The sequence below is a fragment of the Heloderma suspectum genome, chromosome 5 (genome assembly GCF_057233095.1).
Source record: "Heloderma suspectum isolate Gila_16-S chromosome 5, 16-S_ref, whole genome shotgun sequence".
Taxonomy (NCBI): Eukaryota; Metazoa; Chordata; class Lepidosauria; order Squamata; family Helodermatidae; genus Heloderma; species Heloderma suspectum.
Window position 1 is genome coordinate 233,199,186 of NC_139462.1, and position 16,912 is coordinate 233,216,097.

The window sequence follows — 16,912 nt, forward strand, 5'->3', positions numbered from 1 at the left end:
TTTGAACCAATCGGTTGTTCCATGTCTGGTTCTTACTGTTGCTTCTTGACCCTCATACAGGTTTCTCAGGAGACAGGTATGGTGGTCTGGTACTCCCATCTCTTTAAGACTTTGCCACAGTTTGTTGTGATCCACACAATCAAAGGCTTTAGCATAGTCAATGAAGCAGAAATAGACATTTTTCTGGAATTCTCTTGCTTTCTCCATAATCCAGCGAATGTTGGCGATTTGATCTCTAGTTCCTCTGCCTCTTCGAAACCCAGCTTGTACTTCCGGTAGTTCTCAGTTCGCATACTGCTGAAGCCTAGCTTGTAGGATTTTGAGCATCACTCTGCTGGCATGTGAAATGAGCGCAATTGTACAGTAGTTTGAACACTCTTTGGCATTGCCCTTCTTTGGAATTGGAATGTAAACTGACCTTTTCCAGTCTTGTGGCCACTGTTGAGTGTTCCAAATTCGTTGGCATATTGAGTGCAGCACTTTAACAGCATCATCTTTTAGGATTTTAAATAGCTCAGCTGGAAGACTGTCATCTCCGCTAGCTTTGTTGTTAGTAATGCTTCCTAAGGCCCACTTGACTTCACTCTCGAGGATGTCCGGCTCAAGTTCAGTGACTGCACTATCATGGCTATCAGGGACATTAAGATCTTTCCTGTATAGTTCTTCTGTGTATTTTTTCCACCTCTTCTTAATCTCATCTGCTTCTGTTAGGTCCCTGCCTTCTTTGTCCTTTATCATGCTCATCTTTGCACAAAACGTTCCCTTGAGATCTCCGATTTTCTTGAAGAGAAGAGTCTTTCCCATTCTATTGTTTTCCTTGATTTCTTTGCATTGTTCATTTAAGAAGGCCTTCTTGTCTCTCCTTGCTATTCTCTGGAACTCTGCATTCAGTTGGATAGATCTTCCCCTTTCTCCCTTGCTTTTCACTTCCCTTCTTTCGTCAGCTACTTGTAAAGCCTCCTCAGACAGCCACTTGGCTTTCTTGCATTTCTTTTTCTTTGGGATGGATTGAGTTGCTGCCTCCTGAACAATGTTACGGACCTCCGTCCATAGTTCCTCAGGCACTCTGTCTATCAGGTCTAATCTCTTAAATCTATTCCTCACCTCCACTGTATATTCATAAGGGATATGATTGAGGTCATACCTGAATGGTTTAGTGGTTTTCCCTATGTTCTTCAATTTAAGCCAAAATTTTGCAATAAGAAGCTCATGATCTGAGCCACAGTCAGCTCCAGGTCTTGTTTTTAAGACATACACATAAACTTCAATAAAAGCAGACCAGATATTCAAATGAGCATCCATTGACAGGGGGCATCTATACATCACCTGTTCAAATGCTGAAAGCGTTGTAAGGTCCTCAGTCCATTGCATTAGGTGAGCCTTTCTCCTTCCACTGTTGTGGTCTCAATCTTTCAGCTGTCAAAAGGGTGCAGAGAATCCATTTGGGCTCACTGTGCATTAACCTCCAGGAAGCAGGTAGATAATTTAAGAGGACACGTACGTACATCAGCAAATATTAACGAGTTTTCCAGTGCAAGGTGTAAATACTGGCAAGTTGTATTTAGCTCACAAAGTCAAGAATGATAAAAACTCGTCCCTGCCAAGAGGGTCTTAGGGGTGTCCCGTTCTGGGGTGTTCTGGGGCAAGAGCTCGCACAGCCTGATCAGAACTACGTGGACTGATTTCTCTGGGAATCTATTGCCAAGTAAGTATGCTTCGCATGAGTGGAAGAAAGAGGGAGAGAGAGCAGTTTGATTGAGGTTTTAGACAGCATTTGTGCAGGATTCTTTTGTACTACGATGATCATCTCTTTTGCTCTTGCCACCCCCATTCACTCCTGGGAGATGCCACTGTGCTCTGACTCCAGCAACAGCTCTGCAGTAGCACTTTTCGGCATGCCAAGCAAGCAGCAGGCAAGCCCTGAGATTGCCAACGTACCGTTGAGTCCGTGTGAGCCCTATGTGCCATAACAACCAGTGGAAATGCGGGGGGGGGGATGTTGGGGGAGGTTTGGCAGAATGGCCGTTAGCCCAGAAGATAACCCCCTCCCCCAGACAGCACCCCAACCCTCCTGTCAGGGCTGAGACAGACAAGCATGTTTATTATTTATTTATTTATTTATTTTATTTCATTTCATTTCTATACCGCCCAATAGCTGAAGCTCTCTGGGCGGTTCACAAAAATTAAAACCAAACAACACACAATAAAACAATTTAAAATATATAGAACATTAAAACCACAATATAACAATACAACCACAATAAAACCTAGCAGCAGTGCAAGAGTTTAAAATACAGATTTAAAAGAGCAAAGATAAAAATTTAGAAAGCTAAAATGCTAAAATGCCTGGGAAAATAAAAAGGTCTTCCCCTGGTGCCGAAACGAGTACAATGTAGGCACCAGGCGAACCTCACTAGGGAGCTCATTCCAGAGCCGGGGTGCCACAGCAGAAAAAGCCCTCCTCCTAGTAGCCACCCGCCTCACTTCCTTTGGCAGGGGCTCACGGAGAAGGGCCGCTGATGATGATCTTAAGGTCCGGGCAGGCACATATGGGAGGAGGCGATCCTTCAGGTAACCTGACCCCAAGCCGTTAAGGGCTTTGAATGTTAACACCAGCACTTTGAATCGGGCCCGGAAATGGACTGGCAGCCAGTGCAGCTGGAAAAGTACTGGCGTAATATGAGCTCGCAGGCCAGTCCCTGTTAACAATCTTGCTCCCCTATTTTGGACCAGCTGAAGTTTCCGGACCGTTTTCAAAGGCAGCCCCACGTATAACGCATTGCAGTAATCCAGACGAGAAGTTATCAGAGCATGGATAACTTTGGCTAGGCTATCTCTGTCCAGATAAGGGCGTAGTTGGTATACCAGCCTAAGCTGATAAAAAGTGCTCCGTGCCACTGAGTTCACCTGTGCCTCAAGTGACAGTTCTGGATCCAAGAGCACCCCCAAACTGCGAACCTGATCCTTTAGGGGGAGAGCAACTCCCTCCAGAACAGGTTGAATATCACCTAGCCGGGCAGACGAACCACCCACTAACAGTACCTCCGTCTTGTCTGGATTGAGTTTCAGTTTATTAGCCCTCATCCAGTCCATTACCGTTTAATTAGGTACACATCAGTGCAGCATGTGGGGGCATTGCTCGGGACTTTAAAGATCTGGGGCACAGACCCACGGCCCAAATGCACATGTGCAAACCCTTCCCCTCTCCCCCACGCCCTCAAAAGAAGGAAGAAAGGAAGTAGACACCCTTTAAAACTCCCTTGCTGTTTCAAAACAGCAGCCCTTCGGATCCTGGTGAGAAGCTTCAATTGTCAGAAAGAAAAGACCCCTCTCCCTCCCTTCCTGTCCACACACACGCACTCCGCGCTTCCTGTCCTCACTCTTGCTGTCAGAGGTATGCTGGCTTCCAACACAGGGGGGCTTTGGACCTTTTCAAGAGAAGCATGACTATTCCCCTTCTCTTTTTTCCTAAACCGACATGTCTCTTGGCGAGGGGTTAAGGCTGCAATCCTAGACCCACTTAACTGGGAGTGGAACAGACATTCTGAAAAGACAGCACAGGAGCGCAGCGTTAATCTATAATCTCTCCCCGCAAATGACAGTATGAGACTTTTAAGCCTCTGTGGCTGAGATTCAGTAACACAAAGCTAAAACAGAATTCATTTAAAGAGAAGTTGGGGGGCAGGAGAGAGTGAAACTCAACTCAGCCCAGAAAGAGAACTATACAGGCCGGAAGAAGGAGGCACACACACTGACGGATGTCTACCAGCATGTCTTCGGAGCATTTACTTACTTTAAAATATCCCAGCCTGTTTTTCTGTCCTGTGCTTGCTCAGTACCTCTTCACTAACCTTCCAAGCTGGCAATTCTCCCAGCAGATATCCCTGGCAAACTAGGTAGCCATTTTGTTTTAGTGGCGGTGGCCACGGTGGTTCCCTCTAAAACACCAGAAAATGTGGCCTGGTAGGAAAACCAAACTGGCTGCCACAATGGAAGCAGGGCCTAGAAAGGCTGCAGGGGTTCCCCTTCCCCCTCATTATTCTAAGCCAACAGCTGAGAAGTGCTACTGAGACTGCACAGGCTTATGGTGAGCGCCAATGACTCTCATTACCTGTTAAAAAGCTTATTTAAAAAATGGCAGTTTAAAACAAGGTATTCCACCAACCCCAATACACAAGGAATAGGAAATCATCAATGTTGAAGATAAAATAAATTTGGTTTTTTCACAAATCTAAAGCAAAGAAAATCATAAATATAAATTGTTGAAAAGACATTTGTCCGAGGGAGGGATTTTTGCTTTTTCTTGTTAAACTGCTATTTCTCCCTCAATATTTCACCAAACAACCACAAGTTTTTGAGATAGTTTCCAGAAAGAAGTGTTGATTGTACATGACAATTTTGGAAAGGTCAGTTAAACTGTTTCAATTTTATAAAGGTTAGAACAACTCACCCCCTGATCATCAGGGCAGAATGCTCAGTTTACTGACCGGCCTTAGCATTACTGTTACTGCTGTGATGCTAATAATGATATAGACATATAGATATATAAGCACATGCAAATTTCTGATATGGGCCTGTGCCCTGGATCTTTAATGTACCTAGCAACACTCCAGCTTATCCTCTGGGGTTTCACTAAAGCCTGAGGTTAAGCATCTTTTGGAAGAAGCAGAGATGCATGCCTCTCAGATGCAGATATTTGTTTTCAGTGCAGACCTGGCAAGCATCATTCTTGACCCAGCGGGATGTCACAGAATTATCAATATTGGCACATACGTAAAACCAAATGCTGCATGGTGCCAGTGCTTAGGACATTCTCCGTAAAGCAGAACATCCACTTTCTATATCTGTGTCAAATAAATCATGTGGAGCCGAATTCTGTGAGGCACATTTCTCCAGTCATCTGGTGGGATTCCCTTTAGGTGATTCTTTGTTTTGTCTTGTTTTTTAATCTAGAAATTCCAGCTTTTGGCTAGTGGCTTATCTCAGTTGTGTGAATATGGCTGGAAGCAGTCAAGGTAAGTCATTCAGCTTCCTGACTTTACATCATTCTCACAGGGATCTGAATTGTGTCAATCAGCTCCATCTTTATTGCACTGCAAAATGTTGCATTGCATATTCATTCTTGTGTACTGTTTACTTAATGTCTAATTCCTGTGGAATACCCAGCAGTATAATGGAGGTGTGTATGGGGTTGGGGGGTGAGAGGTATATTTCTGGGGGAGCCATGTAAGGAGCTTCTGTTCTGTGCACTCCGAGCCATGGCTACTGTGCAATGGAGATTAGCAGCAGGGAAGGAATATAGCCCTTTCTCTCCATTCTCCTCCTGGCACCTGCCTGGCCATCATCACTAGCAATCACTGAGTTTACCTGCCATGACAGATGCCTACATTCTTTCACATATTTGTCATAGCAAATGAACTGAGGATCGTCCTCGTGGGGAAAACTGGCGCTGGAAAAAGTGCAAAAGGAAATACCATCCTCGGGGACAAAAAATTTCTATCTGCCACATCAGCCTCTTCAGTGACATCAGAGTGTATAAAATTTGAAACTGAAATTTATGGTAGGAAAATTGTGGTTGTCGATATCCCTGGTTTCTTTGACACCAGCGTTCCAAAAGAAAAGACATGCGAAGAGATTAAAAGATGCGTGTTCTACAGCTACCCAGGACCCCACGCCATCATACAAGTCGTTCAGCTGGGTTGTTTCAGCCAGGAGGAGAAGGAGGTTGCTCAGTTAATCCAGCAGATTTTCAGCCTCAGAGCAAAGGCGTACATGATCATCTTGTTCACCCGCAAAGAGGATCTGGAGGACAAATCCCTCAAAGAGTTCTTGGCGGAGGGAGATCGAGACCTTCAGCGTCAGAGAGTGTGGTGTAGTGGTTAGAGTGTTGGACTGGGAGCCGGGAGATCCGGTTTCTAGTCCCCACTCAGCCATGGAAGCTCACTGGGTGACTTTGGGCCAGTCACAGACTCTCAGCCCAACCTACCTCACAGGATTGTTGTGAGGATAAAATGGAGAGGAGGAGGATAATTTAAGCCGCCTTGGGTTCCTTGCAAGAGGAAAAAAGGCGGGATAGAAATAAATAAATAAATAAATAAATAAATAAGATCGCTCAGTGTGGCGGCCGGTGCCTCGCCTTCAACAACAGGGTGAAAGGCAGGGAAAGGGCTGACCAGGTGGCGGAGCTGCTTCGAACGATTGATGCCATGGTGAGAACAGAGAAGCCCCGCACTATACTGAACACATGTTTGAGAAAGACAAAGAGGAGTCCGTCAAGAACCACACGCTCCAGAAAGGCGGACCTCTTCTCTACTGGGTGTGTAACATAGTGTAACGGGTCTAGTGAAGACCCCCCCTCCCATTAAAGACCAAAACATATGATAGAGACCAATTTGACTTGTCTTTCAGTAAAATGCTTATCTGGCTGTAATCGCCCCAAGAGTGTGACCAAGCACCTGTAGTTTCAGGGGGGCTAGAGATCCATAATGCTTAGCTGGCCTAAAGCCAAAGTAGGCAGGAATGCCTCTCCAGCCTCTTGTTGCTGCTGCTGCTAAACACAACCATTGGTGGCAGGCAGTTTGGACCGAGGAGTAGCCTCCAGGCACCAGTCTGCCCCCACACCCCTTCCTTGGTGCCCACTGAGGCACCCTCGTCCTCCCAATTTCTATTTAAAAGTATTTTTATATGTTCTTTCTGGCAGCAGGGAAAGCTTCAGAGCACAGTGAGAGCCGCTAGCTGCTGCCAGCTTAATTTCCCATGGAAGCTGTTACAGGAGGGGAGGGACTGTGGCTCAGTGGTAGAGCCCCTGCTTCCACGCAGAAGGTCCCGGGTTTGATCCCCGGCAGCATCTCCCGGTGGAGCTGGAAAGATTCCTGCCTGGAACCTTGGAGAGCTGCTGCCAGTCGGTGTCAACAGTGCTGGGCCCAAAGCACCGATGGTCGTTTCAGTAAACAGCAGCTTCTTATGTAACCTTTGGGCAGGTTACTTTTCCTCTGTGACTAGCCAGGCCCAGTCGTGGCAGCCATTTTGTGGTTGTGCCCAGGACAGTTTCTCAAATTTCCAACAGTTGCCCATCCTGACCTATCGTGGCTCTACGTTTTCCTCTCTATGTTTTCCTTCCTCCTCTCCGTGAGTTAGATTATGATTTTGGGGTAATGGTTAAACTCCCTGTCTTGCCCACACAAGACACTTGAGAGCCAGTGTGGTGTAGTGGCAAGAGTGTTGAACTAGGAGCTGGGAGATCCGGGTTCTAGTCCCCACTCGGCCATGGAAGCTCACTGGGTGACGTTGGGCCAATCACAGACTCTCAGCCCAACCCACCTCACAGGGTTGTTGTTGTGAGGATAAGATGGAGAGGAGGAGGATAATGTAAGCCGCCTTGGGTTCCTTGCGAGAGGGAGAAAGGCGGGGTATAAATGCAATAAATAAATAAATAAATAAATAGCCCCTATTCCGCTCCTGATCCAGATCAGCCCCTCCTCTCCATGGCTGCTTTTAGCAAACACAAGAGCATTTTTGGAAGCTTTTCCCTATAATACTGCCCTTCTCAGTGTTACCTTCACTGCCATGTGCATTTTTGTGCACACATTGGCCTGATGGGCACATTTTTTAAAAGTGGAGGGCTGTCACGCTAAGTTTGGGGAAGTGTGAATTTCAGTGTGCAACTCTGTTCCTATTCATTTATTGGTTCTACAGGTGCAAAGCTGCTAAATTTCATTACATTTCAAATTAATATTAATCGAATTAATATCTCACCCATCCCTACCTGTCACACACAGAGAAAGCCCAACCTACGAGGCCTGATTTATTGGGAGAGGCAGGAGCAGATGCAGTAGTCTGAGCAATATGACGGTTGTCCCAGCACCCAAATCTGTCATTAATAACCAACCATCACCATTCCCACAGACCAGTTTTGGAAGCAGGATAGAAATGCAGGAGTGAAACGGTAGTGAGGAGATAGTTCACGTGAGAGGCAAGCAGCCCTCACAGCTACAGGAGTTTGTATAGGGTTCGGGTGTGAGCACGGAGTTGTGGGTGCTAAAGGGTCAGGGCCAGGGTCTAGCTGCCTGGGAGATGCTACCCTTTCATCTGCCTTCAGAGGAAGGTCTTCAGAAGGTTGCACAGGTCAATAAATGGGAATTTTCAGTGAACACGGAATCAGAAGAACACACTTCCTAGACCACGAGTGATGACCAGGCTGCTCAGAAGTAGGACTAAAGAGGTTCCTTCATACCTGCTGACTCCAAACAATTCTCTGCTGGATGAGCTGAGTTCCTGAGAAAAAATATTCGGTTGCTTCCTTACTTTTGGGTGCCCTGGTCATATAGCTGGGGGAGGTACAGCTTAACCAATGCCAGAATACTTTGATTTCTGCAATGCTTGTCTTTGATGTATGGCAATTTCATTAAATGCTTTCCTTGTTTAAGATACATAATTGAGTCTTCAATTTTTTTTTTTAAAAAAACCATATTTAAGGAAAGTTCCTTTGAGCATGAGTGGAGTGCGCTTGCTATCTAAGAAGAATGGCAGGACTGAGTGAAATGAAAAGGCCATTTGTGCCCTGCTATAATGCAAAGAACATAAGAAGAACCATGCTGGATCAGACCAAGGGTTCATCTTGTGCAGCATTCTGTACACACAGTGGCCAGTCAGCTGTCTGTGGGAAGCCCCCAAGTAGGACATGAGCGCAGCAGCACCCTCCTGGTCATGTGCCCCGCAACTGGTGTTTCCTTCAAGCTCCCTTCCAATTTTCTCATTCTATGTAGGTGGAATTGGTTGCCAGATGAGTGCTAGTAATGTGGAATGGTAGCTTCAGTTGCATGATAGCTTCAGTTGCATAGACTACATGTGTCCATTCCAGTGAGCTGATAAATCTGGGACTCAGGTTCACCCCTCCGCCACTGACAACCTTCCATCTCCAAGGTGCTGGTGAAACTGGAACTAACCACAGCATAGGCTACAATACCATATGTATATTGCCTAAATAAGGCATTTGTTAAGGGAATGGCCCTTGACAGCCCTAATTTCCTGGCATTTCGGAGATTGCGTGCACATGGAAAGTCCTTAACAGAACATATTAAACTGAAAGTTTTTTGTTTATTGAATTTCATTAAGCTTTTGAAAAGGCTATGCCTACAATACTAGATGCCTGGGACATTTAGGATAGCAGATATCAAACATGTTCACCTTCAAAAAGTTAGTATTTGGCAGATGTTTTCAGGAGGCGCCAAAAAACGTGTTGGTGCCTGCCTGACCTCCAGAGGCAGGGATGTCATAGAAACGGGGCCACCACAACGAAGCTCTTCTCTGGACAGAATCCAAACAGGCCATAGGTCTATGCGGAAAAAGCAGGAGCAGGCCCTCTGATGACCTCAGTGACCAGGCAGGTTGATAAGGGAGAAGGCGCTCTCTCAAGTATCCTGGTCCCAAGTTGTTTAAGGTTTATGCACTAGTACCCAAATCTTAAACCTGGCACAGTAGCGAATAAGCAGCCAGTGCAGTTCCCTCAGCAAAGGAGTTGCATGCTGTAAAGGGGCAGGTCCCAACAACATCCGAGCTGCTGCATTCTGCACTAGCTCCAGCTTCCGGAGCAGCCTTAAGGGCAGCCCCACAAAGAGTGCGTTGCAGTAGTCCAGTCTTGAGGTTAGTAGCACCCACTTACCTCCGTCTGCTTGGGTGCGCAGCGGGGGGAAGGCGATCCGGTCCTCCCCCCGGCATCCTCCCCAGCCAGCTCCGCTCTGCAGTGAGTCCGCGGAGCCACTGGCTGGGCCCATCTGCTGGCGGACTTCTGGCCGCCACCGCCGACACTCTGTGGACACAAATGGCGTCTGGTGTGGCTGACGCCATTTGCATCCGGGCTGTTAAACATGATAGGCTACGTATAAATTTACATAGCCTATCACGGCAAAGAGCAGGGACGCAAATGGCATCCGCTATGCCATTTGCGTCCCTGCTTTAGCTGTGATAGGCTACGTAAATATTTACGTAGCCTATCATGTTTAACAGTGCAGACGCAAATGGTATCGGCCACACCAGAGGCCATTAGCGTCCTCATAACGGCGGCAGATGGACGGCGGATCGCAGTGGCCGGACCCGACCCGCTGGAGGCAGGTAGGATCCGGTCCGCTCCGTGTTCGCGGTGTGGTGGTGGGGAGCAGTCCGTTCCGCCATGGATTCCGGGGGGCTGAATTCAATGGAATTCGGCCTCATTTGAGTCCATGGCAGATTCCGCGGACATCCCTACCTGTACCACTGTGGCCAAGCTATCCCTGTCCAGGAGAGGTAGTGGCTGGAGAACCAGTCAAAGCTGGTAAAGGGCACTCCAAGACACCACGGCCACTTGGGCCTCCAGTGACAGTGATACCCCCAGACTACGAACCTGATCTTTCAAAGCTCTTAGCCCTCCGTTACACAGGCTGATCTTAGGGGCACGTTATATATTTTTGTTAGAAGATAATCTATTTCATATTTGAGGTCTTTAAGAACTCTAGGATGGATACCACCTCAACCTGGGGATTTATTGACTTTCAGTTTGTCAATAAGGTTGAGAACTTCGTCTTTTGTCACCACTATTTGCCTCAGTTCCTCAGACTCCCTTCCTGAAAACATCAGTTGAGATGCAAGTACCTGTCCTATATCTTGTTGGTTGTTGCAGGGAGGAAGGCCAGGATCTCTTCTCGATCATCCCAGAGCGCAGGACATGGAACAATGGGCTCAAGTGACTGGAAGCCAGATTCCGGCTGAACATCAGGAAAAACTTCCTGACTGTTAGAGCAATACGACAATGGAACCCATTCCCTAGGGAGGTGGTGGGCTCTCCCATGCTGAAGGCATTCAAGACGAGGCTGGACAGCCATCTGTCGGGGATGCTCTGACTTGGACTCCTTCATTGAGCAGGGGGTTGGACTTGATGGCCTTGTAGGCCCCTTCCAACCCTACTGTTCTGTAATTCTATGACTCTTCTGAGTGAAGACCGATGAGAAGAATTCATTCAGCTTCTCTGCCATCTCCTTACCCTCCTTTGGTATTCCTTTAACTCCACTGTAATCCAACCATCCAACTGCCTCCCTAGCTGGTTTCCTGCTTCTGATATATTTAAATAATTATGTATTGCTGGCCTTGGGGGTTGGACTTGATGGCCTTGTAGGCCCCTTCCAACCCTACTATTCTATGATGCTATGATGTTAGTAATATGCTCCTCAAATGCTTTCTTGCAACACTTGTTCTTGACTTCTTGGTTGTGCTTCCTCACAGATCCGTGGTGTCCTTGTCCAGTTGCTGTACAATGTTTGCTCTGCCTAAAACTGCCAGCTGCACCTGCTGTCTGTGTGGCTCCGGGAGGCCTCGTGCTTCTGGGTTTTCTCAGTCAGATGTTTCAAGTCTCTAACACCTGTGTGATGGCAGACCTGCTGAAGCTGCTTCCATGGCGTCACCTCTGTGTGTGTGTGTATGTGGAAAATACCGCAGTCAGCCCTGCCAGTAAAAGAGGGAACGCCGCCCGAGGGAGAAGGCCTGGGGCCTGGGTAGGGATGTACGAAAGTCCCTTACCTTTCACGAAACTTGATTCGCGGTGGGGGGGAGGCGCTCCGTCCTTCCCCCTGAAATTCTGGCCGGGGGGGAGGCGCCCTGTCCCTCCCCCCCGAAATTCTGGCCGGGGGGGAGGCGCCCTGTCCCTCCCCCCTGAAATTCTGGCTGGTCTTTTTTTGTTTTTTTTTTACTGGAAATGGCGGTGGCGGCAGCCGGTCGGAAGACTGGCTGCCGCCACCGAACCGCCACCGAACCGCTGCCGCCAGGGACATTCGCACAAGGTAAGTCCCGTCCCGTGGGGGGCGGGGGGGCAGACCGTTTCGCCACCAGTTTCGGGGGGCCGAATGCGCTGGCATTCGGCCTCCCCGAGATTCGTGGCGAAATTCTCTGACATCCCTAGGCCTGGGACTTCCCGAGAGGCCTGTCCCTGCTCTTGCAGAAGGCAGGCCCAAGCTGCAGCGGCAGCAAGAGGGGCCCTCGTCAGCATCTCTGTGGGAGAAGAGGGTCATCTTGGACTCAGGACTCCGAAAGCATTTGGTGTGCTTTAGGGTTTGATCCCTAAAATCAGTGGATTTCAGTCCCCCCCCGCCCCTCTTGTTTTTGTATGCAATATTCTCTCTTTTAGGGGTATTGAAGAAATTGGAATTGTACTGTTACTTAACACATGTTGCAAGTTATTTCTGTTCACAAATTTATGATAAAAACACCCATTGAATATTTGATATCACACACACACACACACACACACACTGTATATACAAACATATATATATGAAGCAACTTTGATTTTAGAACCACAAAGCATACAATATCTGAGCTCATGTGTGACCTGCATTAGCTAGTCAGCAAGGTTACAGAAGGAATGAAATTTGCTGCAGAAAAGCACCGCCAGGTCAGGCACCTTCATTCAGTGGCCGCACACCTGGGCACTGTCGCCCACCATGGCAGCGCCTGAACTATTACATAAACCCACACGAAACTGGTGCCTGTGGCTGGGGTAATTTTGGCCTTTCCTTTGCTACGGCTGGGTTCAGGCTCTTCCTCCAACCAGTGCTTCTGGCTGAGCAACAAAAGAAAACCCGCCAGCCCCAAGTCGACCCCACAGCTGACACAGAACATTTTATTGGCTGTCTCCTGACTGGCCCAGCCCCAGTCCAAGCCCTTCGGAGGTCAGTGCAGGCCTTACCGTTACCCATTCTATCCCTCCCCACCGCCTTTGTTCAGACCGTCCAGGGGCTTCTGGGCATGTGGCTTCTCTCTCTCTCTCTCTCTCTCTCCAACGTCCTGGGTATCAGGAGGAGTGCCCGGTAAGGTTGGCCTCCACCTGTTAGAAAAAGAGACTCCATAACCGGTTGGCGCCTCAGTCACGTAAGAACCCGAGCGGCGGGAAAAATGTAGGCGGAGCAAAAAGGGAACCATACTGACGCGCTCATGACTAACGGCTTGGTAAGCTGATACTGACTGTTTATTGGCTATTGACTTGGTAAGCTGATGTACTGACTGTTTCATTGGTTACTGGCAAGAACAATAGAAGTGATATGGTATAAAAGGCTTTTGCACACGTGTCTCGGGGTCCAGACTGCTCTGCACCCGTTTTGCAAAACGATCAATAAAATAGTGTTGGATCCACTGCTGCCTGCCTGGCATCCTTTCCTTCTAAACCGAAAGCAAGAACTTTTTATCTAACAATTTGGTGCCGTGACTCGGATCCTGCTTCGGGGCGCGTCCCCTTCGCGCTGAGCCGAGGGGCCGCGGAGGAGAAGTGGCCACAGGCAGTTGTTTTACACTGCCTTCTCCTCACGATGGTGGCGGCAGAGGCGCCTGGGGACCAATGCCAGAGGAAGAGGGAGACGTGATCACTCCTTTTTGGCACCGGCAGTGGATCAATAGGCAGCTGGACGCGGCTGCGGGTGGGACAGAGGAGGCCTTGGGGTAAGTGAAACAGCTTACTTTAGGGGATACACGCGGGACGGTGGTACGTCTGTGATTGTGTGAGACGCCTATGGGCAAAGCGAGTGAGGAGCCCCGATCTGCATTTCCCTACCCTGGTGACAGGCTGGGTCAGAGGAGGGCAAAGCGTGAGAATTGTTGATTGAAATCCCCACCGTCATGGGCGGGTCCCAATCCAGGCCTACAGGAGAGTCCCATATGCCCTTGGAGTGTTGTTTGCGCAACTGGTTACATTTTAAGCAAGATTATGGAACTAAAATGATGAAGGATCGACTTGTCCTTCTTTGCACCTGGGAATGGCCGGTATTAGAACCCAAATGGCCACCCGAGGGGTCTTTTGTACCCAACCCTGGTATCTGCTGTGCATACAATAGTAACACAGACGGAAAGTCGGGATCAGTTCCCCTATATTGACCTGGTGTTGACCTGGTGTTGAATGGGGTACGGCTACCCTTGAAAGACCAGGTCTGCAGCCTGGGGGTCATTTTGGACTCCCAGCTGTCCATAGAGGCTCAGGTGTCAGCTGTGAGCCGGACAGTGCTGTATCAACTCCATCTGATACGGCGGCTGCGCCCCTTCCTTCCCGACCATCTGCTCCCATCGGTAGTACATGCCCTGGTCTCCTCTTGTTTAGACTACTGTAATGTGCTGTACGTGGGGTTACCCTTGAAGACGGTTCGGAAGCTGCAGCTGGTATAGAACGCGACGGCTCGCCTGATTAAATCACATCACTCCAGTGCTGAAGGAGTTGCACTGGTTACCAGTTGTTTTCCAGGCCAAATTCAAGGTGTTGGTTTTGACCTTTAAAACCGTATATGGTTCCGGCCCAGCCTATCTTAAGGAGCGCCTCCAGCAGCACCAGACAGGCCGCTTAACAAGATCAGCCTCGGATGGCCTTCTGTCTGTCCCATCAGCCAGGACAGCTAGACTGGTGGGGACGAGGGAGAGGGCCTTTTCTGTGGTGGCCCCCACTCTGTGGAACTCCCTCCCTAGGGAACTCCGTCATGCCCCCTCTTTAATGAGCTTCCGTAGTGCATTAAAAACGTGGTTGTTCAGGCAGGCATTTGGGGTGGGTTAGGGTATTTTAAAAAAAAAATTATGGTAGAATTTTATTGTTTTAAATTGTTTTATGGTATGTTGTACATCGCCCAGAGTGGCTGGGTGACCAGCCAGATGGGCGATTAATAAATTTAATAATAAATAAATAAAGAATTATATTGATTCATGGGCAACTTGCGTACCCCTCGGCAGCAGGCCCGTCCCGTGGGTAGTTAAATGTATGTCCTTGGCCCTCCCTGTGATAACTGAGAAAAAATTGACGAGGAAGGGAACACCTAGGGTGGTAGCTATGGCCCCCGAGGATCCGTTGCTTCCTCCTCCCTACGGGACGGCTGTCGGGAGGGGACCACGCCCGCCCCAGCCTCCATTTCCCCCAAGGGAGCCTGCCCAAGAGTTGCAACCGTTAAAAATTCCCGAGATTGGGTCTATGACTGAGTTCGAGGACACTCTCCAAGATCGTTTGGTTGCCCTCGAGAAAGATTTTAAAGAGATGAAGGGGAACAGAAAAGGGCCTCCCTTAGGAAAAGATCAGTGCCTTCTGTAAAAAGATTGGACACTGGAAGCGAGACTGTGAAGCCCTAAAACAGAAAGAGAGAGAAAGTAGAGGGGAAGAGCAAAGAGTATTGTATGAACAAGAGATTAGGACAGACAGGGGCCCGGCGCCCTCTTGGCCGTCTCCGAGGCAAGAGGGGACCCCATGGTCAAAATTAAAGTTGGGGGCCGCTCCTACGATGCCCTTGTAGATACAGGGGCCGCCTTGTCCATCCTCCCCCTTAGCAGGCCACCAACAGGAAGTGGGGGATCTACCACCATAATGGGGGTCGAGGGAAGGGCAACCCGAGTGCCCCTTTCTCATCCCTTGCTCACCAAGGTTAGGAAAACACACCTAAAACACATGTTTGTCTGTACCCCCTCCTGTCCGGTGGCATTGTTAAGAAGGGACTTATTGACTAAGCAGCCAGCAAGCAGTAAAGGCTCCCCCTCTTTTGGATTCTCCTGATGCAAGCAGGGGGTCTATTGCAAAGGTCTCAAGCAAACTGGGCTCCGTCAGTCTGCGTGCCATCAGCCATTCCAGCTCTTCTGCTGAGATTGGGGCCAACAACTTCCATGGCAACTACGCCTTTGAGGGCATTGGTGATGAAGACCTCTAGGGGCCCTGCCCTGACGCAACTCTGTGAGATGTAAAATCTCCTCCTGGGTGGATCTCCATGTGCCTCAACCCCAGCCAGCTGCCCACCCTCTTGTCTACATGGATGGGGAGACGGCGCGACCGCTGTATGAGGCGCTGCAAAAAGATAAATTAAATAAATGAAAATGGACTAAAAAGAAATAAATAAGTCTTTCCTCAGTCTCAAAGCTGCCCTTGTGTCGCCACCTGCCCTGGCCATACCAAATCCAAGTCGATATCGCCACACTGCTGCTGACAATACAGGGCAGGAGTAGACCGGGGCTCCCAGATCATGAAGGCCTCGAAGTACTAGACCTAGACACCAAAGTCCGGCCAGATCTTGAAGATGAACCAATAGAGGGAGCCGAAGATCTGTTTGTAGACGGGTCTAGTTACTAGGAGTGCTCGAAAGTCACTTACCTCGTCTTGCAGCTTGCTTCGCGGTGGGGGGGAGGCGCTTCGCTTCTCCCCCCGAAATTCAGGCCGGGGGCGAGGCGCCTCGCCCGGCCGCGAAATAAAAAGTAAAACAAAAAACGCCCCCGTGATAGGCTACGTGACGATTTACGTAGCCTATCACGGCTAGATCTGCAAAGTCAGCCGTGATAGGCTATGTAAATCGTCACGTAGCCTATCACGGGTGATTTAAAAAAAAAAAAAAACGCGTACGGCTAATGGCAGCCCCCATAGGGAGCCGCCATTCGCGTTCCTTATTTGGTCGCTGTAGTCTACGTAAATCTTTATGTAGACTACGGCGAAAATAAGGGCAACGCAAATAGCGTTGCCCTTATTTTCGCCGTAGTCTACGTAATCTTTACGTAGACTACAGCAACCAAATAAGGAACGCGAATGGCGGCTCCCTATGGGGGCCGCCATTAGCCGTACGCGCTTTTTTTTTTTTTTTTAAAGTCACCCGTGATAGGCTACGTGACGATTTACGTAGCCTATCACGGCTGACTTTGCAAGTCTAGCCGTGATAGGCTACGTAAATCGTCACGTAGCCTATCACAGGGGCGTTTTTTTGTTTTTTTTTACTTTTCTTGGAATTGCGGCGGCAGCAGCTGGTCGAAAGACCGGCTGCCGCCCCTGCCCCTGTCGAAGCCTTGCCGAACCGCCGCTGTGACCCGCCACCGGGAGCGACATTCGGGAAAGGTAAGTCCCATCCCGGGGGGGGGGTGCGGGGTGCGGGGGGGTGCGGAGAATTTCTCCCCG

General features: G+C 48.9%; 1 protein-coding gene across 1 annotated transcript; it reads left to right on the forward strand.

The window, feature by feature from the left end:
- The first annotated feature begins 5,040 nt into the window (after positions 1-5,040).
- On the forward strand, positions 5,041-6,334 carry LOC146345352 (GTPase IMAP family member 7-like). The gene is given in 3 exon segments (XM_084859845.1): positions 5,041-5,865; positions 6,108-6,207; positions 6,210-6,334. Coding segments are annotated over 3 exon segments (711 nt in total). The 5' UTR covers positions 5,041-5,379.
- The last annotated feature ends 10,578 nt before the right edge of the window (positions 6,335-16,912 follow it).